The sequence below is a fragment of the Hemitrygon akajei genome, chromosome 17, assembly GCF_048418815.1.
Source record: "Hemitrygon akajei chromosome 17, sHemAka1.3, whole genome shotgun sequence".
In the NCBI taxonomy this organism is placed as follows: domain Eukaryota; kingdom Metazoa; phylum Chordata; class Chondrichthyes; order Myliobatiformes; family Dasyatidae; genus Hemitrygon; species Hemitrygon akajei.
In genome coordinates, this window is record NC_133140.1 from 18,857,378 (window position 1) to 18,878,209 (window position 20,832).

At 40.9% G+C, this 20,832-nt stretch overlaps 2 protein-coding genes across 5 annotated transcripts in view; one reads left to right on the forward strand and one right to left on the reverse strand.

The window, feature by feature from the left end:
* The window catches only part of LOC140740521 (Y+L amino acid transporter 2-like), a 186,421-nt gene that overhangs the window by 148,271 nt on the left and 17,318 nt on the right, over positions 1-20,832 (forward strand). The gene's annotated exons all lie outside the window — the stretch shown is intronic.
* The window catches only part of wdr59 (WD repeat domain 59), a 104,499-nt gene that overhangs the window by 14,830 nt on the left and 68,837 nt on the right, over positions 1-20,832 (reverse strand). For all 4 annotated transcript variants that reach the window (XR_012101874.1, XM_073069736.1, XM_073069735.1 and 1 more), the window contains 4 exons: positions 13,307-13,419; positions 11,782-11,932; positions 10,745-10,817; positions 1,045-1,168 (listed from right to left, as the gene is read on the reverse strand). Coding sequence is in view for 3 of the 4 variants with exons in the window: in XM_073069736.1 (XP_072925837.1) it covers positions 1,045-1,168; positions 10,745-10,817; positions 11,782-11,932; positions 13,307-13,419 (461 nt within the window). In the remaining variant the exon portion in view is untranslated. The remainder of the gene's footprint in view (positions 1-1,044; positions 1,169-10,744; positions 10,818-11,781; positions 11,933-13,306; positions 13,420-20,832) is intronic.

The window sequence follows — 20,832 nt, forward strand, 5'->3', positions numbered from 1 at the left end:
GGACATTGTAAGCTTGGAAATATTGAGATTGTTCTTGCAGTAAAAGATTCTGAAAGAAGGGTTCGAGGCGGAATACAAGATTTGATGCTCAGACTCCAGCCCACGAACTCTGAGCTGAACTTTCTTGAACTGAACAGAATTTCTGAAGTTGCTGATTCTCTATTATTTAGCTGGCCTCCAGCAATGTTCATGTGCTCCAGCAAAAAAACCCATTGCTTAAAATACATTTTCATTTTACATTATTAGTTTTAAAGTTCTGAAAGTTTATTTGCAGCCGTTTTTAAGTCAAGGTAATACTCATTTGTTATTAAACTTCTAGCTCTAGCTCTACAGCAATTAAGCCCATAGCCCAAATTAACAAAAAAAACTAAATATACATGAGCTAATGACCTACATTTTTAAACACTGGCCTGCCCTAATATTGCTTTGAAAACTTCAACCATTTTCCCTCGGCTCACAGCAACTCCTATTGAAAGCACATCTATAAATGTAGCCAAGAGGGAGGGAATGGGCATTCCTAGCATGTCTTGCAAGGCAAAATAATTTGCATTCAAAACTGAAATATAAACGATAACCACCTGGAAGCGATACTGAGTGATACTGCTTGTGCTACTGAAATAATTTTGATAATTAAAAAAGTCTGAAACAAATCTTAATTGATTGGTTATCAGTTTTCCTGACTTGCTTCTATATTGTAACAGGTAACGCGTGCACGGCCATGGAGCAGGTAGTGCTGTTGCCTCAGCTGCAGAGACCCAGGTTCAGTCTGGAGCTGTGTGCAGTTTATGCATTCTTTTAGATACCACATGGATTTTCCCAGTGCTCTAGTTTCCTCTCACACCCTAAAACTGGGTTGGAAGGCAGATTAGCTACTGTAAATTAAACCCTGTGTAGGTGAGTGTCAAGATAAACAGGGGAAGTTAATGGTGATGTAAAAGTGAATAGGTTACAAGGAAAAGAGAAGTAGGAAGGGATGGAATTGCTTAAGAGCCAACATTGACAATGGGGTGAATGTATGTTTTAAGGAGTGAAGAGAAAACTTACTTTTTGTTCTTTTCATGTTGCTCCTTCTCCCGCTCTTTTGGATCAGCATAGATGTGGTTTCCATAACGGTAGTCATCCGGTGATTCATAGCACCAAGAGCTGAACTGTTCTGATTCCCGACCCACTGAAATACAGTGTCAGCATTATTGAAAATAAGACCATAAGACATAAGAGCAGAATCAGGCCATCCAGCCCACCAAGACTGCTGCCCCATTTGATCTTTGCTGATTTATTTTGCCTTTCAATCCCAACTCCCGCCTTCTCGAAGCAACCTTGGACTCCCTTACTGATCAAAAACCCTTCATAAATATACCTAATAATTTGGCCTCCACAACCATCTGTGCCAATGAATTCCACAGATTCACCACCTTCTGGCTAAAGAAATTCCTCCTCATCTTTGTTCTAGATTAAGGCTGTGCACTCTGGTCCTAGACTCTTGCATAATTGGAAACATTCTCTCCACGTCTATCGGCACCTTTCAATATTCAGTTATTTCAATAAGATCTCCTTTCATTCTTCTACAATCCAGTGAGAAAAGGCCCAGAGTCATCAGACACTCTTCATATGTTAACCTTTCCATTCCCAGGATCATTCTCATAAACTTCCTTTCGACACTCCCCAATGCTAAAACATCCTTTTTTAGATATGGGGCTCAAAACATCTCACAATACCTCACATGCAGTATCACCAATGCCTTGTAACGGCTCAGCATTACATCCTTGTTTTAATATTCTAGTCGTCTTGAAATGAATGCTAACACTGTATTTGCCTTCCGTACAACTGACTCAATCTGCAAGTTAACCTTGAGGGAATCCTGCACTAGAACTACCAAGTCCTTTACACACAAAGTGCACTGCAGATGCTGTGGTCAAATCCAGACGTACAAAAAAGCTGGATGAACTCAGCAGGTTGGGCAGCATCCGTTGAAAGGAGCAGTCAACGTTTCGGGTCGAGACTCTTCGTCAAGTCCTTTACACCTCTGATTTCTGAATTTGTCCCATTTAGAAAATAGTCTAGGCCTTTATTCCTTCTACTAAAATGCATGGCTATCCACTTCCCTAAATGTATTCCATCTGCAACTCATTTTCCCAATCACTTAATCACTACCTGCTTCCTCAACACTACCTGCCCTTCTGCCTATCTTTGTGCCGTCAACAAACTTCGTCACAAATCCATCAATTCTGTCATCCAGATCATTAACATGAAAAGTAATGGACCTAATACTGACCCTATGAAACACCACTAGTGACTGGAGAAAGCTCCCTTTATTCCCACTTTTTGCCTCCCGCCAGTTATCCAATTTTCTGTCCACGTTAGTATCTTTCCTGTAATACCATGGACTCTGGTATTACAATTAATAGATTAACTGGAGGCAACAGATCAATCACTAACTGGCTAATATTTTAAATCACCTAATATCATTGCCTGAATATCTGATGTAGAGAAACAAGGTCCTCAGGATCATACTGTGGTCTTTCATGACACTATTTTGTTGTGCTTAGACATTCAGATTCAGCTCAGAAAGAAGATGAAAAGTTAAAAGAATAACCTCTGGCCTAAGACACAAATGTGAAATGCTGGAATGGACTGAGTAACAGGCTGCAGAATCACAAATTGCATTTGAGACCTGTTGAATTGTTGCTGAAGCATATGATGACATTCAGACATCACTTCCCATATAGCCCAATGGCTTGTCTATGGCAAAATTAAATTTTGCAGTTCAGACTTTTGTTAAGAACTGCAAAATAGTGTATTGACTGCAAATGACAACTCACAAACAACAAGAATGAGCTTTATAACAGTTTGAAGTCATTCAGATAATGAAGAATTGTCAGATAGATTTGTTACTCCAGCAACTGTGAAATTATAGCCTGAGCTTCCAACGGCCTTTATCTTTAATTCTCTGTCCTGCTTCCACTGAGCTGTTGGCCTTTGCTTTTTGTACTTCCTCCTCAAGATGTTCAATAGTTCTCATCCTCCTCCAGACATATCAGCTGTAATTAACAAGCCTTTATTACTCTCTCTCAACCAACATTACTAGCACTTGTGCTACTTAGTCCCTCTTGGCTTTCATCCTATTCGAAGTAAATTTATTATCAAAGTGTTTAAATTATACAACTTTGAAACTAGTCTGCTTGCAAAGCAAGAAAAGTGAAAGAACCCAATTTTAAAAATTAAGACTAGTCCCCAATGTGCACAGAAAGGGAAAGGAAAAACACAAATAACACAAACATTAAAGCAAGCAGGAACAGCAACAACAGCACTCCGACCTAAATCGAGTCCTTAGATCCAAGACCCCAGCACACCCCAGGGTAAACCCAAAGCCTTGGTATTCAGTTCGCCGTACTAGTGGGGCAAATTGTTGCGAAGTTCACAGACGTGAAGCACAGCAGCCGGGGCACTCTCGTCGCGCCATATTAAACCAAAAGGATATTTCCTCTACCCCATGCCTTCTCTGCAACTGAAGACCTATTTGATTTCTAACTTTTCCCACTTCTGAAGAAACCTCAGCGACCTGAAATGTTAACTGTTACTTAACCCATAACGAATTATGTAAATGAACGATAGAATCATATAACATTACAGCACAGAAACAGGCCTTCTGGCCCTTCTTGGCTGTGCTGAACCATTTTTTTGCCCAGTTCCACTGACCTGCACATGGCCCATATCCCTCCATACACCCCTCATCCATGTACCTGTCCAAGTTTTTCTTAAATGTCAAAAGTGAGCCGGCATTTACCACTTCATCTGGCAGCTCATTCCACACTCCAACCACTCTCTGTGTGAAGAAGCCCCCACTAATGTTCCCTTTAAACTTTTCCCCCTTCACTTTTAACCCATGTCCTCTGGTTTTTTTCTCCCCTAGCCTCAGTGGAAAAAGCCTGCTTGCATTCACTCTATCTATACCCATCATAATTTTATACACCTCTATCAAATCTCCCCTCATTCTTCTACGCTCCAGGGAATAAAGTCCTAACCTATTCAACCTTTCTCTGTAACTCAATTTCTCAAGTCCCAGTAACATCCTTGTAAACCTTCTCTGCACTCTTTCAACCTTATTAATATCCTTCCTGTAATTCGGTGACCAAAACTGCACACAATACTCCAAATTCAGCCTTACCAATGCCTTATACAAGCTCACCATAACATTCCAACTCATATACTCAATACTTTGATTTATAAAGGCCAATGTACCAAAAGCTCTCTTTACTACCCTATCTATCTATCTATCTAAATACTTGTAGATCCGATCTCTTAGTACTCCTTCCAATAATTTACCTACTACCAACGTCAAACTTACTGGCCTATAATTTCCCGGATTACTTTTAGAGCCTTTTTTAAACAACGGAACAACATGAGCTATCCTCCAATCCTCCAGCACCTCAACCGCAGATACCGACATTTTAAATACAAAGTTGTATATCTGCCAGGGCCCCTGCAATTTCAACACTAGTCTCCTTCAAGGTCCAAGGGAATACCCTATCAGGTCCTGGGGATTTATGTACTCTGATTTGGCTCAAGATAGCAAGTACCTCCACCTCTTCAATCTGTATAGGTTCCATGACCTCACTACTTGTTTGCCTCATTTCCATTTACTTCATGCCAGTTTCCTTGGTAAATACAGACGCAAAAAACCCATTTAAGATCTCCCCCATTTCTTTTGGTTCCAAACATAGCTGACCACTCTGATCTTCAAGAGGACCAATTTTATCCCTTACTGTCCTTTTGCTCTTAATATACCTGTAGAAGCTCTTTGGATTATTCTTCACCTTGACTGCCAAAGCTACCTCATGTCTTCTTTTAGCCCTCCTGTAAGTTTTTTTTGCACTTTTTATACTCCTCAAGTACCTTGTTTGCTCCGTTTCCTATACATGTCATACATCTCTCTCTTCTTCATCAGAGTTCCAATATCCCTAGAGAACCAAGGTTCCTTATTCTTATTCACTTTGCCTTTAACCCTGACAAACTCTGCACTCTCGAAATTTCTCCTTTGAAGGCCTTCCACTTACCAACAACATCCTTGCCAGAGAACAACCTGTCCAATCCACACTCTTCAGATCCTTTCTCATTTCTTCAAATTTGGCCTTTTTCTAGATTAGAACCTCAACCCGAGGACCAGATCTATCTTTATCCATGATCAAGTTGAAACTAATGGTGTTATGATCACTGGAACCAAAGCATTCCCCTACACACACTTCTGTCACCTGTCCTAACTTGTGTCCTCATAGAAGATCTAATGTTGCATCCTCTCTAGTCAGTACCTCTATATATTGATTCAGAAAACTTTCCTGAACATATTTTACAAACTGTAATCCATCTAGACCTTTAAAAGTATGGGAGTCCAAATCAATATGTGGAAAAGTAAAATCCCCTACTAAATGCTTAATCAAACAATATATTTATAAATTTATCCAAATATTACTGAAATATACTACCCTACAGGACATCTTTGAATGTGAAATACCCTTAGAGAGTAAGACCATATATTTTGGATATATACCTCAAGAATGGTTGAAAAGAGATAAATATTTAATGAATATACTGTTGGTGGCTGGTAAAAAGACTCTTACTAGGAAATGGTTATCACAGGAGAGCCCAACTTTAAATACATGGATGGAAATTACAATGGACATTTACAAAATGGAGAAGATAACAGCATCTGTTAATCATAAGCTGGAACAATTTGATTCATACTGGGAAAAATGGTTTAACTACATAATGCCTCACAGGCCTGATTTTATTCTCACAAATCAATGAATCTGTTGTAAAATAAAGATCACTCCCTACTTGTACATAGTTTTCCTTTTGCTTGTTTTTTATTTTGATGCTTTTCTATAAGTGTATACCTCAGATAAATACTTTGTGGAGATTTGTGATATATATGATTATATGATATATATGTACAATGTCTGAAATACATCTTATGGAAATGTTTGTTTGATGAACTTCAATAAAAAAATAAATTACAAAGAAATATTAAACACACTGCACTCCTCCCTGCTTAGTTATAAACTCCAACTCAACAAAGAATGAATCTCAACTCAAATATGTAGTGTATTGCTCTCTGGTCATCTTGTAGACACAGTATACTATATAATACAATTACTATATAGACGTCCATAGCTAGTAAATGTTAAATTATCCTATTCAGGCCTAAAGATTTAACCACTGTGGAGGATTTCTTATTCTTGTGGGATAACATCTTTTCTGACGGGGGGGGGGGGGTCACTCTGCTTGGTAGGTAAGATTTGTGGCTGTAAAATACTTTCAGGTTCCGGGGCCTCCTCTGTAGTGGTTGTAGGAGTTGACTCTGGGACAGTAAGTGGTGCTGACAGCTCTGGACACCTTTCTTCTCTAACAATTGATTCTGCTCTCCTCAATTGATCAATGTGTTTTCTCCAGGTGATATCACACGCAATCCACACTGTGTTGATGAGTGGTCCAGTTCTGTCCTTAATCTTTCCTAGTACCCACTTATGATCACCACTGTAGTCCCTTGCCAGGACTACTTCTCTAGTAGTGAAACATCAAACCTCCTTGTTTAAGAAGCCCTGAATTTGTCTCAGCTGTTTGTTCTGAATACTCCTTTTGACATTATGTTTGAGGAGATCCAAGCATGAGAGCAAGGGACAACTCAGCAACAGCAAAGCTGGTAATTTGTTAGTTGTGGAGTGTGCTGCATTGCGATGTGCAAGGAGGAAATTGGTGAGCTTCTGATTCAGTGTCAGTGTAGTGTGTTCTACTAACATTGCTCTAGTGCATCCTTTAGTCTCTGGACAAACCTTTCCGCCAAGCCATTTGTAGCTGGGTGGTACAGTGCGGATGTTATAGGTCTTGTTTCATTCCTTTTCAGGAATAACTGAAACTGTTCCATAACAAACTGTGGTCCATTGTCACCAACTAAGTGATTTGGAACACCCGTCCTTGAGAAGAGGTTGCTCAACACATCAACAGTGTGTGAGGCTGTATTGGAGGCTATTGAGACCTTTTCTGGCCAGTTTGTACCAGTATCAACCATTACCAAGATATTCACATGAATCCTCTGCCAAATGAAGGCCACTCCCAGGATGCTCTTGGCATCTTCTGAACGTGCTGGCATCCTAAACAGTGCATGGCGAGGTGCTCGATCTGCTGATCTATCTGAGGCCACCAGACAAAGCTTCAAGCCAACACATTCACTTTGACCACACCTAGACGACCGGCATGTAGCTCCTCCAACATTTCAGCTCTCAGCTTGGATGATATAACAACTTAACAACTTTGAATCCCCATATAAGGCAACCACTGTCAAGGGCAAATTTATCCCAGCACTGCTAAAATGGGCAAGCTGGACCTACTGCTGCATGTTCCAACTATTTTGGGTTGCCATGTATAGTGTAGGGTCTTTATTGTCACATCTCTGCCGTAACAGCGAGACTTCGATTTGCATTGGGGAGAATACATTACAAGGAGTGTCCTCTTTTGTAAATGTTTCAGGGAATTCCTTTTCCAAGGGTAAATGGGACAATCCATCAGCATTTCCATTATTAGGTATCCTCTTGAATTTGATCTTGTAATTATGTCCTCCAAGAAACAGTCCATTACTGGATTTGTGCTGCTGCTGGTAGTGAAACACCCTTCTATAGAGTGGAAATGGACACTAGTGGTTGATAATCAATAATAAGGGTAAACTCGCTCCCATACAGGTACTGATTGAAATGTTTTACGTGCCAATTCAAATTTAAGGCTTCTCTGTCAATCTCTGGACAAATTTTCTCTGCGGTGGTAAAGGAATATGACACAAAGGCTATGGATACCATAAGATGAGGCATCACAGGCAAGCTTCAATGAACGATATGGATTATAATGTGTGGATGTCACCATTTTCTTTGTCTTTAGGAAAGCCAGCTCACACTGCTTTGTCCATTGCCATTTCTTCCTGATCAACAGTAATGAGTTTAAGGGATAGAGTACTGTACCCAGGCTTGGCAGGAACCTATTAGAGTAATTGGCAAATTGTGTGACATGTTCTTTGGTCTGGGACATCCACCCCTGCTTGATATTTTTCAGCACTCTTGTATAATGCTTGTGCTTCAATGGTGTGACCATCATTTGCACTTGTCACATCGTGCTCTGAGCCCATAATCTTCTAATCTTCTTAACACTGCCTTGAGATTTTGGTGATATTCTTTGTCATCCTGACTGGTAACAATGATACTGTGCAGTAACAGAGTGCTTTGGCAGCCTCACAACACCTGGTCCATAGTTTTCTGCCAGAGCTCAGGTGCAGATGCTACTCTGAAAATAAGCCTATTATGGTAATAAAGCCCTTTGTGAGTGAAACACTTTGAACTCTTCTTCCATCTCCATCTGTAAGTAGGCCTCAGCTAAGTCCACTTTGCTGAAGTGTTTCTCTCCAGAAAGTTTGTAAAGATATACTCTATCCTGGCAGAGAGCATTGATCTACTTTCAGTACTGGGTTGGTGATTTTAAAATCACCACAGATACTGTCAGACACATCCACCTTAGCTACTGGGACCATGGTGTTTCCCACAGGCTCTGCTTGATCTTGGAACAATTTCCTTCAGCCTGTGGCTTTTCTGTTAAGAAATCCAAGATCCTATTGCAGAGGGAGGTGTTGAGGCCCAGCAAAGACAGTTTCCCCACTATTTCTGGCGTATGATGGTGTTAAACACCGAACTGAAGTCTCCATTTTCCAGGCGGGACAGGACAGAGCGGAGGGCAAAGGCTATTGCATCGTAAGTGGATCACTTTGAGAAAATAAGCAAACTGGAAAGGGTCCAATGTAGCCGGAAGTAAGACTTTAATGTGGTCCATGGTCAGCTGCTCAAAGCATTTCATAATGGTTGATGTTAATGCCACTGGACGATAGTCATTTAGGCAGCTTATTGTCACCTTCTTTGGCACTGGAATAATGAAAAACTGACAAGACAATGAACTGCCCAGAGAGATGCTGAGGATATCTGTCAGCACATCAGTTAGCTGGGCTGCGCAGTCTTTCAGAACTCGACCTGGTATATTATCAGGCCTCGCAGCTTAGCATGGGTTGACTCTGGCCAGTGTCTTCTTCACCTTGGCTTCAGCCTGACGGACTGTCTGCTCTCCTGCGGGCAACGAAGCCTTCCTCACCAGCGCTTTGTTCTGCGCGTCAAACCAGCCATAAAAGACATACAGCCTGTCGGGGAGTGAGGCATCCTGGTCACTGATGCGCAGGGTAGACTTGTAGTGTGTAATCCTTTGAATTCCCTGCCATATGTGCCTCATGTCTCTGGTATCGCAGAAGCGGCTGTATATTCTCTGATAATGCTCCTGTTTTGCCTTCCTGATGGAGGGGGAAAAGCTTAGTTCTTGCTTCGCTGAAAGCTGTCACATCCCCCAATCTATAGTCAGCATCATGATCTCTCAGCCGGGTACAGACCTCTGCAGTAAGCCATGGCTTTTCATTTGGCCCTCACCCATGTTTTTCATGATGGTAACATCCTCAGTACACTTCTCTATGTAGATGGTCACAGAGTCCACATATTCCTCAATGTTAATGTGGTTGCCATAGGTAGCAGCCACCCTGAATATTCTCCACTTTGTGTTTTCAAAGCAGTCCTGTAGTACTGATATTGCCCCTTCAGGCCAGGTTATCACCACCTTTAGAACTACTCCATCAGTGAGCTGCTCATTGATTGCAGTAGCTGGATTAGTGCCAATTGTGGAGCTGGCTGGCCTGTCGGAGAAGGAGCCAGCCGGGATGGCAGAGCAGACGGACTGGGTTTGGAGGAGCTGACCTGGGTGCAGACCATGTTGTTGCCTGCTGCTCAAAGGCACTGGAGTTGGTTTGTGAAGGCAGCATGCAACTGTGGTGATCGTCTTGAACGTTTCTCCTGCGGTGACAAGAACTTGTTGGGCATTGATATGGTAAGATGCCACAGGCCCGTTTGCCCTACTTGGTGGCAGGACAGATGACGTGAAAGCTGTGTAGCCTCGGTTTTAGCCAAGTCTAGGCCTCAAACCATCGGCTTGCCTACAATGAACTTCAGGTGAGGAAACGTTGAGGGCAGTGCAGCATGGTGTCCGTGTTTGGTTGGGGCTGGCCTCTCCCACTGGAGCTGCCCTCCAGCGTTCAATCAGTGGAATAACAGTCTGAGCACCAGTGGGAGACTTGCGGAACGTGTTGCTCAGAGTCTTGGCCTATATATGTTTTATTCATGAATATGTTTTTTTTGCTCGTTATTTTGAACATGCTGTGTACGTTTTGCACCTTGGCCCCAGAGGAATGCTGTTTTATTTGGCTTTATCTATGTATGATTGTATAATTAAATTTGATTTGATATTTTGGGAAATTAAATGGATATACTGTACCTAGAATGGGGTGTAGTACAAATTGCTAGAATATAGGATAGTATGTTGTAAAATGATACTGATACACTACAAGACAGAAATAGATCTGTAGAGATTACACTGTGATATACAATTGGATAGAGGGGCATTTCTGGAGAATATACAGTGATATAAATACTGAGTGAAGGGCTTTAATTCGTTTAATTATTAATATCATTGCAGAAAATTCTTAATATTGATTCAATCTTGTTCCTAATGGCTTCCTGAGCATCCTTTTCCAATTACTGAGGAACCTCTCAGGTGGGCAATCTTTACAAATATGCCAACTGCTGTTCCATTCCTTCTCAAATACCTTACAGAAGCATCTTACCTATGTTCCATCCACTGGACCCAACAATAGTTTCAGATGTGCTTGAATAGGAACCTGAAGAAGCATAGCCTGACTGAGGTAAAAAAAAAAGATTCTTAGAACAGTCTACAGAGCAGGGTAAAGAAACACTGACACTATTAGTTTATAAAATGCTCACTGGAAACTTGCAACTGAGAACCAGAATTTGCTTAAATTTGCCACAGATAATATTCAGAAAACATGAAATTATGTTCAACACCACCTGTTGCAGATAAACACAGAAGTAACTTACTCAACCACGAGGAAATCTGCAGATGCTGGAAATTCAAACAACACACACAAAATGCTGGTGGAACACAGCAGGCCAGGCAGCATCTATAAGGAGAAGCACTGTCGACGTTTCGGGCCGAGACCCTTCGTGCAGTCCTGACGTGCAGTCTTGGCCCAAAACGTCAACAGTGCTTCTCCTTATAGATGCTGCCTGGCCTGCTGTGTTCCACCAGCATTTTGTGTGTGTTGCAGTAACTTACTCAATGCTACAAGTAAACAGATTTTGTATCTTTAAGCTCCTTTTATCATTAATGGAAAAATCAGTTGTTTAGTGCTCTCCCAGTCTAACCCAAAGAGTTCTATGCCTATCATGCCCCAGGCAGGTACAAACTTAACACCAACCCAATTCTGCTCTAGTACACAGGATTGGTGATCACACAAAAACAGGATCCTTAGTGTGGGAGGAACTGCTCAGTGTGGAGAAATCTGCTATCACTTCAACGGCCAAGTGTCTGCTTATAGAAATTGATTAGGCTCCAGGCAATTTTATTAAAAGCAGTTCAATAACCAAAGGAAGGACAATGCACAACAACACATCAGAATCTTGTTCCTGCCATCAGCACATGCAATTTTCATGAGAATTTCATCTCGAAGTATCCTTGCCTACAGTACAGAGACTACTAGAGATCAGCCTGCAAGACTGACCTCAATTGTACCTAATTATATCTATAAGTCAAAGCTTTAAGTGGGACAGATTCTGGACCAGAACACAGTAAATACAGGCTTACGCAATGTAGAAAGGGAGTGGAGATAGAATTGCGTTGGTACAGTTGTGTGCCCATGCTGCTATAGCAGTCCAGAGGCCTGGACTGGGCCTCAAATACACAGCATAGCATCGCTAGAGTCTGAACATCGTGTATCATGCTGTAGTGGGTCAGGCTGTGGAAAAAACAACACATCAATAAATGACTGCAAGAAGAACTATACTTAAAAATTACTTAGTACCGATAAACAGTCACTGCTTAATGCTTCCCTGATCGGCTGAATAAGTTCTATGATTAAGTACAGATGAGGGCATGCATTTACCACATTTAGCTTATCCTACCATTTAAAACTTGAGATATATTTAATCACTTTACATTATTAAAGCATTTATCTGACCAAGCCTAAGGTACACATGTTGAATTTGATTGTTTTAAATCACCAGACCTGACACAAATTAAAAATTATAATAATTAGGATGATTTTAAATAGGAAGTTAAAATTTCATCTTCTTTCCCCATCCCACTCTTTCCACATGGCTCAAGGAGCAAATGCACTGCATGGCACCAAGCTAAACATACCAGGAGATATCAGATTTAATGCTAAGGTGCTAGGTTCACCAGTGGATCTATAATAAATAAAAGGCAACATCCACTGCAGATGTCAGTTACGGTCTGAATGGATTCACACCCATGTTGAAGAAACGCTCATCATCTAGATTCAGAGCTTCTTCATCTGAGGAAATGGCACCCCATTCCAACTCACCAGCTTCTGAAGGAAGGGGTGCAGTGAAAACCAAAGCAAAGAAATATTTCAATTTACTGGAAGCTATTTCACCAGCTTGTGATAATACTATGGGTGCCAAGCAAGACCCTGCAATAAGCAACTTGATAATGCACAGATCATACTCGCTCATTGACAATAACAATAAAGCTGCAAAAGTACTGAATTAGTAACAAATCTTCTTATTCCTGTGAATGCAAAAGGGTCTGTATAAGTATAGGCTTTCTTCCTGTGAATTAGGACAAGACACTAAAAAACACTGCACAAGCACTCAGATCTATGTATTCACTACATCTTAAATTACCTGAAACCAGCTTCATTAAACAGTAAGGATGCATGAGGTATGTAAAAGACAATACTAAATGCAGGTCAATTAAAACTTAATTTTCAAAGAGCTTTATGAATGAATGCTGTCTTCCTGTATAGTTGCAGCTCCTCACCACTGGGACTACATCTGTTCCAGAAGGCCATTCTCTTCCTGAAAGAAATGAGGGATGGACAACAATCCTGGCTTTGTCAAAGATGCCTAATTTTCAGATACAAATGAATAATAGTTGAAAAATTACAAAGAAGCAGTACGCTTCATTCATAATGTTCCTGAAAAATATGAAGTTTTTGATTTTTCCTGCATTTATTATAGTTTCAAAGGGGTTTCTCACATAGCCTTCCTGCTTAGTGATTGAATGCAATCATGCTTCTGGTGATTTTAAGTCTCTGAACACTTGCCAATTTTGCCATTACTTTATTAGATACCAAACTCATTCTCACAGCGATTCAAGAAGGTGCCTGCCAAATGGATGCCGTGCCCATGGTGTCTCTACATCAGGATCTGGATGTGGACTAAGGAAGGAGTCTGTAGCAACAGCAGCTAAAGACCATACCTAGAATTTAAGAAAATGAAGAATGAAATCAGTAAGTTAGCAAGGAATTAGGAAATAGCACAGAACTGGGTTCTACTGCATAGTTTAACCAAGATTAGTTGGCTCATCAGTTGGTTGAACTGAAATTAAAAAATAACCATTTTCTCTATGACAGAAACCTTGTGCCAATGGTTTGTAGATTATAGACCTTACAGTGTTGTGCCTGCAGTTCAAAAAAAAAATGAAAAACTAGAATGAAAATCAGAGATCAAAACAAAGACAGATTACCAAACAGTTTCATGCTATCAAAGCTGAATTTAAAAAACACAGGATGCAGGATGAAAACTCAAGGCAACTCTACAAATTGAAATCCAGAACAGAATAAGTCAAAGTAAAAGTCTGTGCCACGGATTTTAGTTTCAGAGAGTAAACTTCAACCTTGGCTCAGCTGGAAAATAAGAACATAAGAAACAGCAATGGATGCTAACCATTCAACAGTGTGTGCTTGCTCCACTATTAGAATGATCAACTTTTACCTCAGTGCCACTTCCCTTCACTAGATAGATAGATAGATAGATAGATACTTTATTCATCCCCATGGGGAAATTCAACATTTTTTTCCAATGTCCCATACTCTTGTTGTAGCAAAACTAATTACATACAATACTTAACTCAGTAAAAATATGATATGCATCTAAATCACTCTCTCAAAAAGCATTAATAATAGCTTTTAAAAAGTTCTTAAGTAGTTTACTTAAATACATTAAATACAATCAACCCCGGCACTTTAACATATCTTACTCCTGGCGGTTGAATTGTAAAGCCTAATGGCATTGGGGAGTATTGACCTCTTCATCCTGTCTGAGGAGCATTGCATCGATAGCAACCTGTCGCTGAAACTGCTTCTCTGTCTCTGGATGGTGCTATGTAGAGGATGTTCAGGGTTTTCCATAATTGACCGTAGCCTACTCAGCGCCCTTCGCTCAGCTACCGATGTTATACTCTCCAGTACTTTGCCCACGACAGAGCCCGCCTTCCTTACCAGCTTATTAAGACGTGAGGCATCCCTCTTCTTAATGCTGCCTCCCCAACACGCCACCACAAAGAAGAGGGCGCTCTCCACAACTGACCTATAGAACATCTTCAGCATCTCACTACAGACATTGAATGACGCCAACCTTCTAAGGAAGTACAGTTGACTCTGTGCCTTCCTGCACAAGGCATCTGTGTTGGCAGTCCAGTCTAGCTTCTCGTCTAACTGTACTCCCAGATACTTGTAGGTCTTAACCTGCTCCACACATTCTCCATTAATGATCACTGGCTCCATATGAGGCCTAGATCTCCTAAAGTCCACCACCATCTCCTTGGTCTTGGTGATATTGAGATGCAGGTAGTTTGAGTTGCACCATATCACAAAGTCCTGTATCAGTTTCCTATACTCCTCCTCCTGTCCATTCCTGACACACCCCACTATGGCCGTGTCGTCAGCGAACTTCTGCACATGGCAGGACTCCGAGTTATATTGGAAGTCTGATGTGTACAGGGTGAACAGGACCGGAGAGAGCACGGTCCCCTGCGGCGCTCCTGTGCTGCTGACCACCATGTCAGACCTACAGTCTCCCAACCGCACATACTGAGGTCTATCTGTCAAGTAGTCCACTATCCAATCCACCATGTGAGAGTCTACTCCCATCTCCGTTAGTTTGTGCCTTAAGATCTTGGGCTGGATGGTGTTAAAGGCACTAGAGAAGTCCAGGAATGTAATCCTCACAGCACCACTGACCCCATCTAGGTGGACCCCATCTATTAATTCTGTGAATGTTCAACAATCTATTGACATTGCTTGCTTCCACCAGAAAATCACAAGTTCAAATCCCATTCTAGAAACAGATGCATTAAACATTAAGAGGTACTGTACTATTCCTTTCTCTATTTCACCTCTTCTCTGTACCACAAGGAGTTGGCTAGCTCTTCCCAGTTTTATTGAAAATGCCATGAACCTGAAATATATCTATTTCTCCACAAGTGTAAAAAAAACCCTGATGGAACTTTTATACAGACCCCCAAACAGTAGTAAGGATGTGGTCTACAAATTATAACAGGAGATTGAAAATGAATGCCAAAAGGACAATGTTACAACAGACATGGAGGATTTGAATATGCAGGTAGATTAGGAAAATCAGGTTGGTGCTGGATTCCACCAGGGGGAACTTCTAGTGTGCCTACGAGATGGCTTTTTAGAGCAGCTCGTGGCTGAGCCAACTAGGGGATCAGCTATTCTGGACTGGGTGTTATGCAATGGACCAGAACCCTTAGGGGCAAGTGATCATAATATGATCAAATCCACCCTGTAGTTTGAGAAGGAGAAGCTAAAGTCAGATGTATCGGTATTACAGTGGAACAAAGGGAAATACAGAGTAATGAGAGAGGAGATGGCCAGAATTTACAGGTAAAGAACACTGGCAGGGATGACGACAGAGCAGCAATGGCTGGAAGCTCTGGAAGCAATTCAGAAGGCACAGGATATATACATTCCAAAGAGGAAGAAGTATTCTAAAGGGAAGATGACACAACTGTGGTAACAAGAGAAGTCAAAGCCAAAGAGAAGGCATATAATATAGCAAAAAATAATGGGAAGTTAAGAGGACTGGGAAGCCTTTAAAAACCAACAGAAGGCAACTAAAAAAGTCATCAAGAAGGTAAAGGTGGAGTATGAAAGTGTTAGTCAATAATATTAAAGAGGATACCAAAAATTTCTTCAGATACATAAAATGTATAAGAAAGGCGATAGTGGTTATCAGTTCGCTGGAAAACGATGCTGGAGAGGTAGTAATGGGGTCAAGGAAATGGTAGACGATCTGAATCCCTGATGGTATCAAAGAGAAGAGCGCATGTTTTGGGTGATGGGGGTCCTTAATGGTGGAAGCCACCTTTTTGAGGCATTGCTCTGTGAACATGCTGAATACTACAGAAGCTAGTGCCATGATGGAGCTGACCAAGTTTACAATTCTCAGAAGCTTACTTCAATCCTGTGCAGTAGCCCCATGCCACCCCTATACCAGATGGTGATGCACCAGTTAGAATGTTATTTTGTATCAGTCTTTACTGTGTAAGACACTAGCATTATGGTGGAAGTTCCAGGTGTCAGGGGTCATGAAGTGCGTGGTTACCATTACTAGAGAGAAGGTTATTGGGAAACTGAAAGGTTTGAAGGCAGTTAAGTCACCTGGACCAGATGGTGTACATTCCAAGGTTATGAAAGAGGTGGGTGAAGAGATTGTGAGACATTAGAAATGATCTTTCAAGAATCACTAGGTCCTGAAATGGTTCTAGAAGACTGAAGAATTGCAAATGTCACTCCACTCTTGAAGAAGGAAGAGAAGTAGAAGAAAGGAAACTATAGGCCAGTTAGTCTGACCTCAGTGGTTCGAAAAATGTTGGAGTTGATTATTAAGGATTAAGTCTCAGGGTACTTGTAGGCACATGATAAAACAGGCTGTAGTCAGCATGGTTTCCTCAAGGAAAACCTTTGCCTGACAAATCTGTTGGAAATGTCTGAAGAAATAACAAACAGGATAGACAAAGGAGAATCAGTTGATGTTATGTTCTTGAATTTTCAGAAGGCCTTTGACAAGGTGCCACACATGAGGCTGCTTAACAAGCTACAAGTCCATAGTATTACAGGAAAGATTCTACCATGGATAAAGCAGTGGCTGATTGGCAGGAGGCAAAGAGTGGAAATAAAGGGAGCCTTTTCTGGTTGGCTGCCAGTGACTAGTGGTGCTCCACTGTGGTCTGCGCTGGGACTGATACTTTTTATGTTATATGTCAATGATTTGGATGATGGAATTGTTGGCTATGTTGCAAAGTTTGCAGCATAAGAAGATAGGTGGAGGCAGGTAATTTTGAGGAAGTAGAGAGTCTACAAAAAGACTTAGACAGATTAGGAGAATGGGCAAAGAAATAACAGATGGAAAATGGTGACTGGAAGTACATGGTCATGCACTTGGATAGAAGAAAGGGCTGACTATTTTCTAACTGGAGAGAAAATACAAAAAACTAAGGCGCAAGTGGACTTGGGGTTGCCTGTGTTGGATTCCCTAAAGGTTAATTTGCAGGTTGAGTCTGTGGTGAGAAAGGCAAATGTGATGTTAGTATTCATTTCAAGAGGACTGGAATATACAAGTAAGGATGTAATGTTGAGACTTTATAAAGCACTGGTGAGGCCTCACTTGGAATATTGTGAGCAGTTTTCGGCCCCTTATCTTAGAAAACGTGTTGAAACTGGAGAGGGTTCAAAGGAGATTCACGAAAATAATTCCAGGATTGAACGGCTTGTCATATGAAGTGTGTTTGATGGCTCTGGGCCTATATTCACTAGAATTCAGATGTATGAAAGATGACCTAATTGAAACCTATTGAATGGTGTAAAGCCTTGTTAGAGTGAATGTGGAGAAGATGTTTCCTATGGTAGAAGAGTCTAAGACCAGAGGACACAGCCACAGAATAGAGGGCGTCCTTTTAGAGCAGAGATGAGGAGGAATTTCTTTAGTCAGACAATAGTGAATCTGTGGAATTGTTTGCCACAGGCAGTTGTGGAGGCCACACCTTCATGTATATTTAGGGCAGAAGTTGATAGATTCTTGACTGGTCGGAGCATGAAGGGATACGGGGAGAAGAAAGGAGATTGGGGCAGAGAGGAATATTTGATCAAACATAGTGAAATGACAGAGCAAATTTGATGGACCAAATGACCTAATTTTGCTCCTATATCTTATGGTTTTACGGTCTTAAGTGCTCCTTGAACAACCAGCTCCCGTATTTTCTATTTTTAAATTACCGCAGAGAGATTAGAGATGGGGAGGAGAGTGCTCATAAGGTAGTTTACAAATATGCATGTTTGAACTAGAAGTGTTGCACAGGAAATTTACAGCTACACATGTAGTTGACATCAACTATACAATCTTCATTGATCTTCCTTGTATCTCTTCAAACATTTCAACCCAAGATCTTCCTTAAGAAATTGAAGACGACTGTCCTTGATTAAACTGTGCCTTTCTAAATGGGAATTTATTTTATTACTCAGTTATCATTCCAGTCATTTGAACATTACTATTACATGGTCTGTGATTACTTGATGTAGCCTTTCTCTCCTTTAAAACAAGGATTTGGTGTCAGTAATCTTCCAGTGCTGCAGCACTATACCTATCCCCCAAAAAGCATTCAAAAATAATCAGAGCATCTTCTCTTTCAAGAACCTGGAAAATATTTCAACTTAGCCTGACAATTTATCCATTTTTAGAAATTTTAGGCTGTTTAATATCTTCCTTATTTATTACTCTTCATCCTTAAAAACAATGTTTATTGCTTCCCACGTGTGTAAAGTCAGACAAAATATATTCAATAAGAAGTAGACCTGTACTCCTCCTCTACACCATGATTACCCTTTTGGCTCCAACTCTTTCCATTACAGCCCCGTTTCCACTTATATTTTTATAAAAAGTTTTCAGGTTTCCCTTAATCTTACCAGCACCCTCTTTTCCCCTGCTAAATTCCTCTAGGCTCTCTGCAATGCTGGGATTTCAGCATCTGTAATAAATTTCCTTTCCTTTGGCTAACTTAAGAATTTTAGGTTCCTTTCCTCATATTTCCAGAATCTAAACCCTCACCATCCCCTTGATGAATATCTCCCATTGCTCTAACACTGTATCTAGTCCACTTGTCTCCAGCAGCCCTTCAAAGTATGCCTGAGAGCACAGGGAGGATAGAAATTTCTCTGAGAAGTAATTAAGGCTAGGATGGCACCAAAAGAGTATAAAACTTGAAGAGTACTGAATTTGTACAGCCAAATGTCTGAGAGAGGTCAAAACATCATAAAATGATTTAGGCAACATACACAAAATGCTGGAGGAACTCAGCAGGAATTGCGGAAGGGTCTCGATCTGGAACATTGACTGTACTCTTTTCCATAGATGCTGTCTGGCCTGCCGAGTTCCTCCAGCATTTAGTGGCCGTTGCTTGGATTTCCAGCATCTGCAGATTTTCTTTTGTTTATACAATTTAGAATGGGTCTAGTTTGAGTAAGGAAGAGGAAAAAATGGATAAAGAATTGATGACTCAGGTCTCAATGGGAACCTAATTGGTCATGACACAAAAAACTGGAAAAATTACATTGTTATACAAATTTCCTAAGAATGCAAAGTTCAAAGTACAAAGTAAATTTTATTATCAGAGTACATATATGTCACCACATACAACCCTGATTCATTTTTTTCTGCGGGCATACCTATAGAGTACTAACTATAGCCGGATCAAAGAAAGATCAACCAGAAGACAACAACATACAAATGCAAATATAAATAGATAGCAATAAATAACGAGAACATGAAATAACAAGATGAAGAATCATTAAAGTGAGATCATTGGTGGGAACATCTCAATGGATGGGCAAATGAGTATAGTTAGCCTCTTTTGTTCAAGAGCCTGATGGATGAGGGGCAGTAACTGTTCTTGAACCTGGTGTTGCCAGTCTTGAGGTACTTGTACCTTCCACCTGATGGTAGCAGCGAGAAAAGAGCATGGCGTGGGTGGTGAGGATCTCTGATCATGGAAGCTACTTTCCTATGACAGCAAATCCACTCTTTTGTAGGATTTTCCGTTCAAAGGCATTAGTGTAGCCATGATGCAGCCAATCAATACACTCTCCCTACACATCTATAGAAGTTTGTAAAAGTTTTTGATGACGTACCACATCTCCACAGACTCCTAAGGAATTAGAGGTGCTGTCGTGCTTTCTTCACAATTGCATTTATATGCTGGGTCCAGGACAGGTCTTCTGTAATAGTAACACCAAGGAATTTAAAGCTGCTAACCTTCTCTAGCTCTGATCCTCCGATGAATACAGACTCATGGACCTCTGGTTTCTCTCTCCTGAAGTCTACAATCAGTTTCTTGCTGGCATTGAGTAAGAGGTTATTGTTCTGACACCACTCAGCCAAGTTTTCAATCTCCTTCCCGTATGCTGTTTCATCATCACATTTGATATGCCCACAACAGTTCTGTTATCAACAAACTTGAATATGGTGTTGGAGCTGTACTGTGCTTACACAGTCATAGATGTAAAGCAAGCAGAGCAAGGGGCTATGCACACAACACTGTGGTGCACCGGTGCTGATGGTGATTGTGGAGCTGTTTTTGCCAATTTTAACTAACTGGGGTCTACAAGTGAGGAAATTCAGAATCCAATTGCACAAAGAGGTATTGAGGCCAAGGTCTCAGAGCTACAGGCACTTAAACATGGCCAGATTAAAAACAGAATAGTTCAGTGACAAGCTGTACAAAATCACAGGAGGTGACAATGAAATGGCAGAGTGACTCTACGTCAGAGAAAAGGCAGATACATTGCATATATTTAGTTACTGGTTAAGAGAGGTG